The following is a 14,654-nucleotide window of genomic DNA, read 5'->3' on the forward strand; positions in this document are numbered from 1 at the left end:
ATTTCTTTTAAAAATAAAAAATTCTTTAAAAAATAGAAAAAAAGAGGTAAAGAGAAAGCCAGCTTTTCTGTGATTAGCTATCATAAATTCCCGCAATACCTGTGTTCTTACTGCATTATTCCATAATGTAATTTAAGTTATACCTGCAACATTGGGGATGCTGCTTCTTCTCCTTCATCTTCTTTGCCCTTCCGCCTTCTCTGAGCTTCCTCCTCACCTTCATCCAGAGGAATGCTCCTTAGTCTGGCCAGGAAGTTATTGAATATCATATCTGTACTGAGAACATCCTCACTGAACCAGACCATACCACACCTCGACACAGTAGCCAGAGTAGCGTACTTCAGATCCTGTACCTCAAACATGATACGCACCTAAAGCATAGAAATTTAAAACAAGGGTTTGAAGAAAACCCAACCAAACAAAAGCAAAACAAAACTAAAAACTCCCTCCACCCAAACCAGAGTCCTTGCAAAATAAGTCAGTTCATACTGAGTCTCTGAATAATCAACAGCAGCATTAAACTATCCTTACATAAGCTCATTATTGACTGTTACATAGAGCACAAAGTTTGCAGGGTCAGAGGAAGCATAACATGAAATGCTTGTTTCCTCAACAGCTCCTAACTCCAGCAAACCACTAACCGAGATCAGTATTACTCTGCTTGTGATGAGAAAGAGGGACAGCACTAGCAGAAGTTAAGGTAAAAGCAAGAAGTTCATAGGACAGCATGCAAACATCATATAAAAAGTAACAATACATTTGGTGGAAGGCTGAGACGTTCTCCATTTGGCAGAGTCAGTAGTTTGTTGTCATCCAAGACAGAGTTCAAGTTCTCAACCCATTCAGGGTCTACATCGCCATCAAAGATAATCCACTGACGTTTCTGTAGTTCACCTCTCACATTGTCTATGATTCTGCATTAAAGGAAATATTTATTGAGGTAGAAAACAAAGAATCAAGTAAGGCCAGATATCCATGGCACAAACGTACTGGCCATTTTTCGTTTGTGCTATTGAAGACTCACTTTCTCAAGACATGTGTGAACAAGCCATCTGTCCATTCTCTGGTGTTTGGATCCAAAGTTCCATACAGGTGATCTTTGCTGATTGCTTTTGGATCTATAATATGAGCAACGCCTTCCACACCCTCGAGCCGTTCCAGGGCTTTAAGAAGTACTCTCCAAGCCATGCTCTTTCCACTCCCAGAGGGACCAACCATCATCAATCCATGATTTATCTGTGTAATCTGATACAGCTGAAGAACCTGCAGCAGAACAAATGATGTATCAATTCTTAACTTCAGTAATCATCTAAGCTTCTACATACTGCTCACTGAGGACAAGAAAGAGGAAAAAGCTTTCTACCTTTCATAATAAAAAAAGCAGAGTTTAGTCTTATAAACTTCAATTCCACATTTTCAGTTTTGTATTTTACCTTTTCAACCCACATGCCACCAACTTCTTCTCCATCACCATAAGTAAGGTACATTTCCTGACACACTTTCTTCAGCTCCTCTCGCAAGGCTGTCATCTCCCCACGATGATACTGTACTCCAGGGAACACATCAGAAAGGAGACTGAACAGCAGTGGAATGTCTTCTGCAACCAGTTTTGGTACCATAGTTTCACATACACTTTGGATCAGGATCTGTCAAGAGAGTCACGTTTTAGTTAAGATGTTAAGTTCGCTTCATCAAATCTGCTGGACAAGGCATATCTCACTAAATACTTCACTGATAAAGCACCAGACCACGGTGGTCTTGGTAAAAGCAACCACTGATGGGATTTCAATTTTGAAACTACACAATGAATTTCTATTAATTTTCAGTTTGTACACCTGTAGTTTCTTAAGCCTCTTCACTACACTCTTGGTATTAAGTGCTGAGGCCTCATAAGAACAAGTCTATGACTCAGGGACTCCTAAGACATGTTCAACTTGGTGCTTCTAAACTATCAAATTACCTCCTTTTGTAACTAACATTACTTTGCTTGCTTGGCTTAACACTAAATGGTAAACTCTGCAAGGTTACTTGCTTTGTTTAGCGCGTCCTGTACTTTATCACTGATGTAGAGTTCACATGCATATTACCTCTTGTTCTGGTAAGTTCTCAGCGATTTCTCCTTCATCAACAACTTCACCACGCTCTTCTTTCTCACGCTTTATCTTCTGAATCCTCTCCCTCTTCACATTACCTGCACTAACCAGCACACTCTTCAATGCTCTCAAGCCAAAATCATAGTGACTTTGGGAGGACAGCTGTTCATCACAAAGCCTAAGCAAAAGAGACAGAATCCAATTTCATTCTCAATGGGGACCAACACAACACTCAGTAAACGCCACTGGTTACTTGAAATGATTGCTGCACAATGCCCTTAGCCAGTGACAAAGAACATTATAGCTTTAAACAATAAGCTCTATTTTTACTGATTGGAGCCAAACTTTTTACTCACTTGAAGAATGGTACTATCTTATTGGCAAGCACTTCAGCTGTACGGAAACCTTGGGAGTACAGCATGACCTGGGCAATCAACTGACGATCTGGTTTTGTCATTGCCAAGCTACGGAACAACTTCTTCAAATTGTCAGGCAGATTCGATCTGCCTGCATAACCAGGATTCATGGTGATGAAGATAGCCATGTCAGGGCTCACTTTGACTTGTTTGTTCAGCAGCTCACAAGTAATAGGTGTTGCAGCTGAAAAGAGAATGCATTTAGTTATACCTGAATCAGTGATCAATCACCCTTGATTGAACAGAAATCATACTTTATTCTATTTTAGTTTCCTGCAGTAATGGACAGCAGGTCTTCTAGCACTGCAACTCAAATACTCAAACAAATTTCTACCAATTGAAGTTACTTCAAGTTTTTAAGTTTTGATAGAAAGTGCCTTCATTCTTGGATTGTTTGGAAGAAATGTAACTGAGCAACAAAGCAGCATGAAGGATGTTAGAGATGTTATACAATGCTATTAGGAACAAACAATTACATACTCTTGTCATAGTTGGGGTTGGAGTGCTCTCGCAAGGCCTCCTGGATGCACTGCACTTGCTGTGAAACCGCAGATAGCATACGCTCCTCCAGTCTGTTGAACTCATCAAAGCAGCCCCATGCACCCACTTGGCAAAGTCCCACAAAGATGCGTCCCATTGCCTGCACGTAGAGGGGAAAATTCACTCAAATTGCATGATTATTCTTGCCTATGCGTAGGCAAAGGGAGCGGAGGAGAGAACTTCACACAATGCATCCAAGGCAGGAAGAAGCTGTATTTATATATGTTATAATCTTTGCAGTATTATGAGAGTTATAGAAGGTTCTAACTGACTTTCGGATGTTTGCTACTTCATAGAATCACAGAAGATGATCATAACTTCCTACAGATACTGTTCTGCACTGCATTCACAAGACAGGCAAGGTAAGGCCACTGCATCATGTTTTGTTCGCTGACAGGATTAGTACCATGTGCAGTCCTAGTCCTTTATTGCAGGGAGGATACTAGAATTACAACACATTTTAGTACAGCAAATTGGGGGGGCCAGAATATAATCAGGCTACCACTGAAAGAACAACCTTTACAGTAAGATTCCATAAAAGGCAACACGAGGAAATATGACAAAGGTCTAAAAGCCACTGGTTTAGGATGAACAGGAATCAACTGTTCAGCCTTCTCCACTACAAGAACAAATGAAGCATTAAAAAAAAGACAAAAGGCGGCACTCTTCCATAAATCACACAGCAATGCAGTGAAACTCTCTGGTAGAGAATGCTAGAGAAACAAGTGTGCACGTGGATTTAAAGGGAGAAATGAGTACCTGGAGAAAGGTTCACTGGAGTATGAATAGAGTAACCCATTTCAGCTTGGGACCTCCTGATCCTCACAACTGCCAGAGGCAGGAAGAGGACTGGGGCAAGGAAGTAATTTCAGCCACTATCTGTAATCTTACTGCTCCCTAGGTATGTTCTTGCAGTCACCACTACAGGCCACGTGCTGATTAAATGGACCCTGATTTGTCCGATCAAAATACAGCTGTTCAGAGCCAAAACCAACAGACGGGCAACCTGGCAGAGTCCGTGAAGTATCGCAATTCCTCATTCACATTTTATATCGCTTTTTACCCATACACCTGACAGGTTTTTAATTTGAGATTTTTGCTGTGTTACATTTTACACAGGCATTTAATCTGGTTTTCAGCTTGAAAATGTCATTCATTTTGAAATATCCAGGTAAATTTTCTTTAGTTTTGAAGAACCTTTCACATGTTGAGGCAAACTCCACAGTTACGTTGCACAGGGTGATTTGGTAATAGTACAGCTACTTTGGCAGTCTCACACTCTCATCTGTTCTCCATTAAACCAGTACTATCAGTGCAAGCTAAACAGTTACTTTTCTGAAGCCAGTCTTAAGGCCCCGCCCTGTACTGCCTCTTCTTTTCCCTCCATTTGCTGCTGTAGAACCACCTCTTCTAAAAACCCAGAACCCCTCCAGCAGTCATGTTCTGCTCCACTTCTGCTTTAGGCATTTTTTGGTAACAGAGCATCTGTATGACTTGCAGATACCAGCTCAGTTAAGACTTGTAGATAATCAACCTGAAAATAAACACCGTTTCGGGCTTCTGAGGAGATTCCTATTGCTTGTTAGCAAAGACTACAGTTTTTTTCATCAAACAGCTTACCTGGAAGTCAAATGTTTCATCGCAGTTGAACACCAACACAAAACGGCCAAGCTGATGTCCAAGAGCCTTAACAGATTCTGTTTTACCAGTACCAGCAGGACCTGTTTTCAAAGTGGGACAGACATGTTTTATCATCTGAGGTACCTCTGCCTATCACATAATCTGCCAGCACGCTGATTCTAATGGTCCCTGACAAGAGGGTTCAGTGAAACCTACAACCGTTAAGGTCTTTTGGGGACTGTTTTGTTCTTCAATATTTTAGTAACTGTTCTGCATGTTTACATTAAAGGTACATATTAGGAAGGCTGTTTTTATTGTACTTCAGTACAAACTTACCAAATGGTGATCCTCCAAGTCTTGCCTCCAGGGCTTGTGTCATTGTCAGGTAACAGCGGTCGGTAAGAGGAGTCTGTACTAGCTTATCCTGAACACCAAGGTACTCAAAACCATAGTTGAACTTGGCATTTGCCATCTGAATGGACAGCTGTTGCAACACATCTGTCTGTTTTGGGTCAAAGTAGAATCGCATTTGGCTGAGCCACTCAAAGGATTTGGAGTTGTCAATCTTGCTTTTGATCAGTGATCTCGTAACATCTCTCTGGTGCACCAGCTCGGTGATCTGGAGGACAAAGTAACTCCTTAGACCACAGCAACACAAGCCATGGCCCGTAAAGCCAGGAATCCTACAGCTCCTCTAATTAGCATAGTAGATTGCTGCCACTTAGAAATCACGACCTACAAGCAACAGTCTCTGCCTTAAGATCTATTGCTACAAAACCAAAACTAATGATGTTAACTGCTGTGGTTAAGGACCTCTCCAGCTTTGAGTGAAGCACTCCAGTCAGTCTGTTACTACTGTGCTACTGAACTAGGTATTTTACTTGCCAAGAACTATGAAGACAAGTACTCCTAAAACAGACCAGATATTTCCCTTTTACAGAAATAACCCAGGAAGATTTTAACTTTCCTTCTCCTCTCAATCCTTATCTATGAACAAAAATATATTACAATAATACGCAACTTCATGAGATATTTCACATTTGCACGGAGAAATAAGTAACTTCCATATTTGGAAGAACTGGTTTGAAGATCAATTCAGTGAGCTAACCTATATTGTGCTATCGTGCATTAAGCTGATTAGAGTGAAAACCTACTGCCACCTACAGGATCAGGGCTTGATGCAGTTGCTTAAATTGCACAAAACTTTTTCCTAGAGGAAAAGTAAGTCTTAGACTACTCAATCTTTTCATGAAGCTTCCGAAGATCCTCACCTGCAAACCCAGAAGAGGGAAGGAAGCTTTTACTTACCAAGTGTTCCAGTTTCCTTCTGCGAAGAGGTGGCTGCTCCATCAGCACAGAGTCTGCCAGGACATTGAGCGTGACCTCAACATTAGCTAGCACAGAGTGGAGAGGACTGTTGTCTCCAACTCCAGCCACACCATTGAGGGCTGACTCGACATTCTCAGACCACGCAATCTGGGCTGACAGGACAACAAGCTGAGCCTGTGTAACAAAAATCCTCATCAGACAGTTTTCCTCACTGAGTAACCAAGGTGCAGTATGCTTAAGTGTTCCATATTGATACCTGGTACTTGTCAATCCAAGAGATGTAAACTGCTGGATCAATTGAGGTTGCTTTTCCAAAGATTTCTACTTCAGTAACAGATTCTGCAAGCAATTTAGCAAGGGTCACTCTCATTTCTTTCTCAACAAGAGTGAGCCACTCATTGATCTTGGGATGTTCCGTGATGGAAACGGGTGTTTTGAACAGCACCTGCAAGAATGAGGTTTAAGTCAGCCCACAGTCACTTATTTTGAGAATTTTATTTGAAAAGAAATACTGCAGCTATACCTCCTCTCCTTCACGTGAGGATATCCCAAGAACCACAGAATTGTCTTCATTGAGAATAATGCTAGAAACACCAGCAAACATCTTCTTGAAGTGCTTCTGCAGCTTAGCAACATTTTTGCTGTTCCCAATGATTTCAAGCAAGTCTTCATCACCAACAAAATAAAACCTAATAAATACATAAAATTAGATCTATACCAGAAGTCCAACTATCACTTTTAATTTATTAATGCTTCAGAGATGGCCACTATACAGGAGTAACTGCCACCCATTTCCCCAACACCGCAAGTGTGCAGAAACCATAAATTTGCTAGAATGATACTTCAGTTTTAAGATTAAGGCTCATTTCATGTGGTCCGTACCATACAAAAGTGTATACGTGCTTTACACTGTGGATCATTTTCTTTACCTATCTATCCCCAAAATACCCACAGCAGAGCCTGGGACTGAATTAAGTCCATTAGGCAGGGAGAACTCCCACTCAGTACCTCCCTCACCCTTACTCTCATGCTAAGTGACAAGTCAGTTGAGGACTACAGGTAAGTCAGAACCAATGACTTAAATGAGTCAGTTTAGACAGTATCCTTCAATCACATGAGAGAACTAAACGGTTCAAAATAGAATCTTCCAGTTTACGGAAATCAGTTGCAATGGTTCCTTAAGCAGTATCTGAATCCTACGACCAGCAACAGATGAGAAAGCAAGGGAAACTACTTCTGAGAAGTAGCTATAACTGAATTCTGCGTTTAGACAACAGACATTCAAATGGTTGTAACAACTTATATATGCAATATGTAAAAAATGGCTGATGCTTTGCAGAACACCACACTGATTCCACCCAGAAACATCAAGCTACTTTGCTTCAAGAGTCCGCTAAAGACAGCTTCTTACCGAGGGAAAGAGGACCTCTCTCTTTCCAAGTATTCTCCCAGTGCTTTTTGTATCTTCCCAAGCAAGTCTGCCAGTCTCTCTAATGACCTCTGCACACCTTGAATGTTAAGAACATCCATCACAAGTGGAGACTTGGACACCTTTTTCATGAGTGCCAAAAATTCAGTGCTGATGCTGCAAGTAAAATAACACAGTACATTAGTGCAAATTCAGTAACCATAGGCCTGCAGTTACCAAAGCTGTCTCTAAATGACTACTGCCTCTCTAGTTGTTGTGGTTGTCCTACTGAAAACAAAGCTAAATTCAAAAAAATAGCTCTTCATCTTCCTCAAATCCAGAACAACGAATTCTGACTTCTTTGCAATGTTCAATCTATCAGTTTCACTACTGAAGGTCTACTTAATTTCCTGAAGAAATGCAAAAATCTGATTTTTTATCTGACTGGAAGCACGTGGAATGAATAAGGATGTCCAGAGCAGCTTAAAGCAGAGAAAGAAAACGAAGGTTGAAGGGTGTAACTACAGGCTGTGGCAACAGAAATCAGCTTGCTTGTTGCAGCCACCACATCAGAAAAAATCCTTGAGGTAGCTGACTGGAACTAGCAAGAAAACCCACCTGAATCCCAACCATATTCTTAAAATTTTACATCAGCCTGTTACTATAAACTTAGGTCTTGTCATAGTTGTCTACACGCACCTCTTGTCGTATTTGTTTGCTTGATGAACTTAGGACTACCGCAGGACAGTAATCCAGTTGAACCAGCTAAGAATACAGTTAGTGCTTCAACTTGGAGCGCTATGTTGAAGTCATAAAAGTTGCAGGCCTGTCCAGGTGGTGCCCCAAAGGAGGCAAGAAAAGAACAAAACAATTAGAAAGTTACCTCTGGAACCGCTGGGTCTCCACAGGCAGCAAGTGCTTGATGTCTGCACTACCAGTGAAGATACCCTCCAGGTACACCCACCGCCTTTGGACATCTATCCAGACATCAAAGAGTGCCATGATACGGTTCAGCTTGTCTTCCCAGCTAAGGGCATCTTCCTCAAACACCTGAAGTTTAAACACTGCGTTAATACTCATTTCAACAGTATCAAAAGTTTGACTGTTAGTAATTATTAGTGGAAGCAGCTGTTTGAGAGTTACAAAGTATGCAAATGAAATTAATTTTCAACTTAAATAGTGAATATAATCCCTGCTGACAAATACATAAACTAAACAAGAGGGGAAGGCAGAATTAAATGAAGATTCTTTAGCTCTGTTCTCCATTCTACCTTGTAGTATGGTGACAGCTTCATAGCAGACACACTGTTAATGTGCTCTTTTACTTTATTGAAAAGGTCATCCCAGCCACGAATCAAACGACATTTGTTCTGGTAATTGACCAAGTCCAGTTCATAAGTGTTCCACACTTCTCTTATCTGAAGAAAAAAAAAAAATATTTAAGATACGACATCAATCATTTCTGCTCCAACACAGTTACAAAATAGAAATGCATTAGAGTCATCAGATTTTCCTTTTTTTACCCAACGATTCTGGATTTATGCTCAAAACTTTTGTTAAAAAATATTGAGAATATTATGCAGTTATGTAAAACTTAATGACTGCAAAGAGCCCACTTTGTTTATCAAGGACTGCTTTTCCCAAATAATGCAAGTTTCATCAGAGGATGCTTATGTAGCTTTAAGCTGTTCCCCAAAACAGTGTTCCATGGAGTGTCAGCACTTGCATCAACAGCTTAGGCTGACAAGTTTACTGCACAATTGTCAGCCTGTGACAGCTGATTAGCTATTACGTGCATACATACAGAAGCTGATACTAGCCTGTTTCAAGAACTCTTCCAAAGCCATCTCTCCCTGAGCCACGAGCAGTACATCTTTCACGATTGCTTCATTTCTCTGTAAATCGACATCCCAGATCTGACCCAGGGTCAATTCTGACACAACCCAGTTCACGTGAAGCCTTTTCATCAGCTGTTTCCAGTGTCGATCTTTAAGTGCCTCAGATTTCAGTTCAATAACTAACATGTTTATCTACAGAAGACAAAAAAGCAAGTTATATCCTTGAACCTGAACTATAAAATACATGCACTTTTGAAGTATGTGTAATTTACCTTCATGTAGCCCTTCAGAAGTCTCTGAACATACTCGTAGGAGGCATACTGTCGCAAGCGGGCAGGGAAGTTCTTCAGTTGGTTCAGCATACCATCTAAGTTTTGTCGAAGCTGTCATAACACAAAAGCAATGAAATCTTTCTCTGCAAGAGCTGCGCGCATAGCTGTACAAGCTTAAAGTTGTCTAAATATTGTTATGGAAGCCTCTCCCTACTGAGGTATTATAGACAGTGCAGCTCTTTTAGAGTTATATGTATTTGCATAAGATGTGGTTACTCTATAGCTGTGAAGGTAATTCTATTGTTCTGATTAAGATTTATGACACAGTACTGCCAGAGGCAGTTTATGGCTTAGTATTCCTACCACTCTCTACCTCCTGAGCACTGAATTAAAACTGAAGTTGTTCATCCAACCGGATAATGAAGTTTCCCTAATGAGACCTAACAGCCTATTTAAGAACAGCACAGTTTCTTCTCTGCAGATGCAGTCCAATTTCAAAACTACTGGAATTGCAGAAATCCCCTGCAAAGCTACTTAAGTTGTGACAAACCCCGTGAATTTTTTTTAGCTTACCAAGAGAAGAAACATGCTCACAAGATACTGAAAAAGGTACCCAAACACTGAAAATTATCTGGAAGATGACAACTGAGCATGTCTAATTCCTACCTTGTGGTAATTATTTCCTACTTGTGGTAGCCACATTGTTTATGTATACAGAAATGAAGTACCTTGCGAGGCTGTACTGAAACCCAGGGTTGTTCTTTCATTTGGTCAATCTGTTCCCAGACCTTAGAGAGTTCAGACCAGACGCCTTTGAGATCCTGCAGCTCTTCAAGGGCTACCTATAGTAAAGAATGTATCAAACATCAGCAGTTACTCCTAACTTCTCCAAAGTTATTAGTGTGGGGAAGTTAAACAGAATACTTCTAACACATCAAAATCCTTCAGGTATCTTGCCAATTCAAAAGAGCTGCAATAGCAAATGACCCAGATGAGATTTTTGCATCTCAGGTCACCTAATAGCTTCACAAGAATAAGACAGTCGAGGAAGAGATCACAGGCAATCTCATAAGGCTAGAAGTAAACGAGTGTGGAGATTGTGTCTTGTCTAGTATATTGCAGGCTACAAGGAGAGAGAGATGGAACCGAAACGTTTTTATAAGAGACAGACAGAAAGTTGTGTAAGCAAGTTGTACCTGGACGCGTTCTTCACTGCCACTGAGAAGTCCTGTATCTGTTAGTTCCAGAGCCTCCTTGGCCTTTGCACATTTCTCACGATCATCCTTCAGCCTACCAAATTTTCCCTCGTAAATGGTAAGCGCTTGAAGAGCCTCTTCCGGACGCAGGTTTCCCTAAAATTTGCATGGGATACATTAATCCAAAAATCCTACAGTCAAGTTGAAGTCAAGTTAAACACAACAAACTAAATAGTAAATGTCTATTTGCCTCATTATTTTCCCACTTCCAGTTTGCTGACAATAAGGCTACAGACTAATCCAGAATAAGTCTTATCCCACTTTTACATGCAGTTTTTGGCTTTATTAAATATCAATTTAGGAAAAAAAGGGGGGTGGGGGAAGCACCTCACTTCTGAATCCTCCTGCAAGCATGCCCCTGACACATCCCTTGTTTCAGCCAAAGCTTTGTTAGTAACTGAAGCCATCTGGCTTTTTGCACCGAACAGAAGACTATGTTTTAAGTGCAAATTTCCCTCTGCCAATCAAAACACGGGCAAGTTATTATAGAACCCTCAAAAAGACTTCCACCATCACCTAAAACAAAAAACTGCAAAAAAGCATAAAAATAAACCTCCTACTTTTTCTCGAATGCAAAGAAACTACCTCATCTGCTGAACAAGTGTTCATCACTACTTACTGTTACGGGCTTTGTTTTCTCCCAGTCTGTTAGCAAGTCAGTTGTTCTGCTCTCCACTGCACGATCCTCTTGAACTATCTTCATCTGCAAATTTGCTACTTGTTGTTGAATGGCAGAATCCTTTCTACGCATAATGTCATTAAAGGCACCCCACTCTCCTTCAATGTTGTCAATGTACAGCCAAGAGGATGGAAACTGGAACCTTTGTTTCTCAAGCAGGCGCTGACCATTGCGATAAAGCTGCAAGAGACAATGGTTTCAACTTAAAAAGACAAAACTAACTGTAAGCACACAGCTAAATACTCAACGCATTTTAAAAAGTGCTCATTACAGAGTTCACAGGATTCCTCAGGATATGAAGTTCCAAGAGAACTTGCACGCCATGAAGCTGCACCTTAATTGCTAAGCCTGATGTTTCTAGGAGTAACCATCATTAGCACGACAACATACCTCAACTTGCTTTTCAAATTGCTTGATTTTACGCTTCAAGGACTGCACATACGTGATGAATGTCACTGCATCTGATGTGCTGGCAGTGTCCACTGAATGCTGCTCCAGTTCTTGACGGGACTGTTTGGAGCACAAAATCAGTATTTTAGAAGTCTAGAACAGTTGATTTGAAAGTGAAAAACTGGAATTTGGACTTGATTTACCTTAGAAATTTGTGAATGAAACTCTGTCATATTCTGACCGAGCATCTGGCCAAATTTGCTGAGCACTTCCTTGTGCCAGGAGTCATATTTCAAGTTCACCTTCGATTGTACCTACAAATTAAAGTAACATAAATAAAATAAAGTTACATAATAGTAACTTGTTAGCCTTGCTATTTTCTGTTATACACTCATTCTGACATTTAATGCAATTATCACAAACAATAATTACAATATCTTACCTTGCCATAGTCTATGACAACAGGTCCAAATTCCTTTCTGGTTTCTGCGTTGTCAAATGTTCCTCTCGCCTTTCTTATCTGAACTAAAAGGGCTTGCCACTTATTCAGGTCTTCTCCAAGACGGTTGTATATGTTTTCAGCCTGCATGTCCCACAGACACTGGTACTGCAGCCAAACCTAATTGAGGTATTGTACAAACAACATTCAGCACTTCTCTAGTATATTCCAAAAGACATGTGTACCCCTAGCCCCCAGGAAAAGAGAAAAACCAGCTTCATTTTAGCTGTAGCATTACGTGGTGTCAGGCTCCTACCTTGACATACTGCTCCACTTCAGTCACAATTCCCATGACAGCAGAGTACGACTCCTCCAGAGCCGCAGGGCCATCAGGCATCCTTGTCAATGCATTACGATAGAATTTCTCTTCCTCAGACAGCTCGTAATGCACTCCGACCTAAGAACCACAATTATACATGTGATACAGACGAATTTCTACAGCACTCAAATTCAGTTCTAGAGCAACACACTAAGATACTGAGCACGATTAATTGCAAAGTGAAAATAATTGCTAGGAGTTAGATACAACTTCATTACGCTTACCTGGTACCTCTGACTTTGAATCCTAGGGAGTGACAGGATTACCATCTTCCAAGAAAACATTTCTTGATAAAGTTTGTATCTACACTCTTCAATTGGTGGATTCAAGTATATCACTTGGTTGGTTATTCTTAGTTCATGTACAACGTTCTGCAGAAACAGTAAAACACTCACAGTTTTACTACTGACAGATAGTACTACAATACAGACAAGAATTTTGGACTTCAAGAAGTAGCACGCGCTTTTGAAAAATTAACTTGCACTTAAATGGGAGGAGGCAAGTAGTCCTCCAAAACCACATGCAGAAAAAATATTTATTTCCCATATAAGCCTTAAAGATAATTCTTGCACTAAGTAATTGACAATAAGGAAAAATAAAACAACAACAAAAAAACCTACAACAAAACTTACTTTGATCTTGGGTTCACCACCAGGCTTATGGCTCACTTGGGGAGCGTCTGTATCCATGTCAACTTCTGCTTTGTCGTCTGCTTGTCCAAGAAGAACTTGGGTCCAGGCCCTCAGCCCAGCTTGCAAACGAACACCCAGGATTCTTTCAATCTGAAGAAAATAAGGCACATTAGAGAAAAAAGTTGCATATTCACTGCACAAAGATACCCACTATAGGTATATTCTGGCACCAGGCACACTATGGCACCTCAAATTGCCAAGTGTTCCTTCACCAAGTCATTAAAGAGGTTTAAGAGTTTTGGTAAATTCTCCCTTAATTCAAAGCTTCTCCTGTCCTCGTGGACTTTAATGGAATTAAACAATTCTAAATGCTTTGCAACGAAGTGTCCAATAACCTGACACTTAACAGGCAGAACTGAACAATATGAAGGCAACGGGTCTTTGCTTCTGCCATAGCAAATTTTCAACCACCCTTTATCTACCTGGCTCCCCAGTACCTCCTAGGCATTCAAGATATATCAAACTTTTTTCTTCAAAGGACACAACTCCCCTTTAGAATTAATTGATCCCAGAAGTCGACAGCTAAAAACAAAGAGGTCTTGCATTTTCTGCATACAAAAGTTTCAGAGAATGAGAAGACAGGTTTTTCCCTGAGTGACTATGGAGTATAATCAAAAAATATTTTGCACCCAGTTAAAATGTTTCCTCTAAATAGATACTACTCCTTGATCTCAAACCTACCTCCATATCCAACTTATTGACCCAGATTGGCAAATTTGAATATGAATGAAGGTTTAAGTCATCCACAGCTTTCTGAACCCTGTTCAAGATTTCGGAGAACGTCTTGTGATCATACATGCATGTTTCCAACGATCTCACTTCCAGGTCTATTTTCTCTTCAATAATGAGCAGATCATCCACCTAAAATGGTTTAGGAAAAATGGCATGTTTAGTTTGACAGGTTAGATAGAGGCAACAATGATCATGCAGTAATGGTTAGTCACTTCTCTTTATTTAGATACAGCAAGACTAACAACTTCAGTAATACTAAAAGATCCATTCAGCTGGCCAGTCTGTGCCAACTCAATCGGCTACTTAACCAAAGAGCTACATTAATGGGTCATCTGCTACCCAATTCCACTTCTGATTAATCGCACAGTACTGACATATAAATATAAAAAATATTGCAGAATTTGCAAGATAAAACAAACCTTTTCTTGGAAACTGAAGACAGTCTCAGCTAAGCGCTGTACGTATGGATCAAGTTTGTACGATTCCCACACAAGTGCAATTCCTTCTGCAATCAATGCCTGCACCTCTTTCTTCAAGCCAGCAACAAGAAGTGAGATAGTATTACGCTCTT

General features: G+C 40.4%; 1 protein-coding gene across 1 annotated transcript in view; it reads right to left on the minus strand.

The window, feature by feature from the left end:
• Positions 1-143: 143 nt before the first annotated feature.
• Positions 144-14,654, minus strand: part of LOC104495004 (cytoplasmic dynein 1 heavy chain 1) — a gene marked incomplete at both ends in the record, with an annotated part of 19,229 nt that continues 4,718 nt past the window's right edge. Inside the window, 28 exons of the mRNA XM_010137919.1 lie at positions 144-371; positions 758-914; positions 1,025-1,263; positions 1,434-1,646; positions 2,088-2,271; positions 2,450-2,693; positions 2,990-3,149; positions 4,670-4,770; positions 5,006-5,288; positions 5,978-6,172; positions 6,255-6,443; positions 6,522-6,687; positions 7,410-7,583; positions 8,290-8,456; positions 8,678-8,824; positions 9,227-9,436; positions 9,517-9,627; positions 10,245-10,358; positions 10,713-10,868; positions 11,392-11,631; positions 11,842-11,961; positions 12,045-12,155; positions 12,284-12,460; positions 12,597-12,737; positions 12,884-13,030; positions 13,292-13,441; positions 14,033-14,212; positions 14,503-14,654. The exon at positions 14,503-14,654 is cut by the window's right edge and continues 2 nt beyond it. Coding sequence (XP_010136221.1) covers positions 144-371; positions 758-914; positions 1,025-1,263; positions 1,434-1,646; positions 2,088-2,271; positions 2,450-2,693; positions 2,990-3,149; positions 4,670-4,770; positions 5,006-5,288; positions 5,978-6,172; positions 6,255-6,443; positions 6,522-6,687; positions 7,410-7,583; positions 8,290-8,456; positions 8,678-8,824; positions 9,227-9,436; positions 9,517-9,627; positions 10,245-10,358; positions 10,713-10,868; positions 11,392-11,631; positions 11,842-11,961; positions 12,045-12,155; positions 12,284-12,460; positions 12,597-12,737; positions 12,884-13,030; positions 13,292-13,441; positions 14,033-14,212; positions 14,503-14,654 — 4,856 coding nt within the window. The remainder of the gene's footprint in view (positions 372-757; positions 915-1,024; positions 1,264-1,433; positions 1,647-2,087; positions 2,272-2,449; positions 2,694-2,989; positions 3,150-4,669; positions 4,771-5,005; positions 5,289-5,977; positions 6,173-6,254; positions 6,444-6,521; positions 6,688-7,409; positions 7,584-8,289; positions 8,457-8,677; positions 8,825-9,226; positions 9,437-9,516; positions 9,628-10,244; positions 10,359-10,712; positions 10,869-11,391; positions 11,632-11,841; positions 11,962-12,044; positions 12,156-12,283; positions 12,461-12,596; positions 12,738-12,883; positions 13,031-13,291; positions 13,442-14,032; positions 14,213-14,502) is intronic.

Source organism: Buceros rhinoceros, unplaced genomic scaffold (assembly GCF_000710305.1).
Source record: "Buceros rhinoceros silvestris isolate BGI_N320 unplaced genomic scaffold, ASM71030v1 scaffold5036, whole genome shotgun sequence".
NCBI lineage: Eukaryota > Metazoa > Chordata > Aves > Bucerotiformes > Bucerotidae > Buceros > Buceros rhinoceros.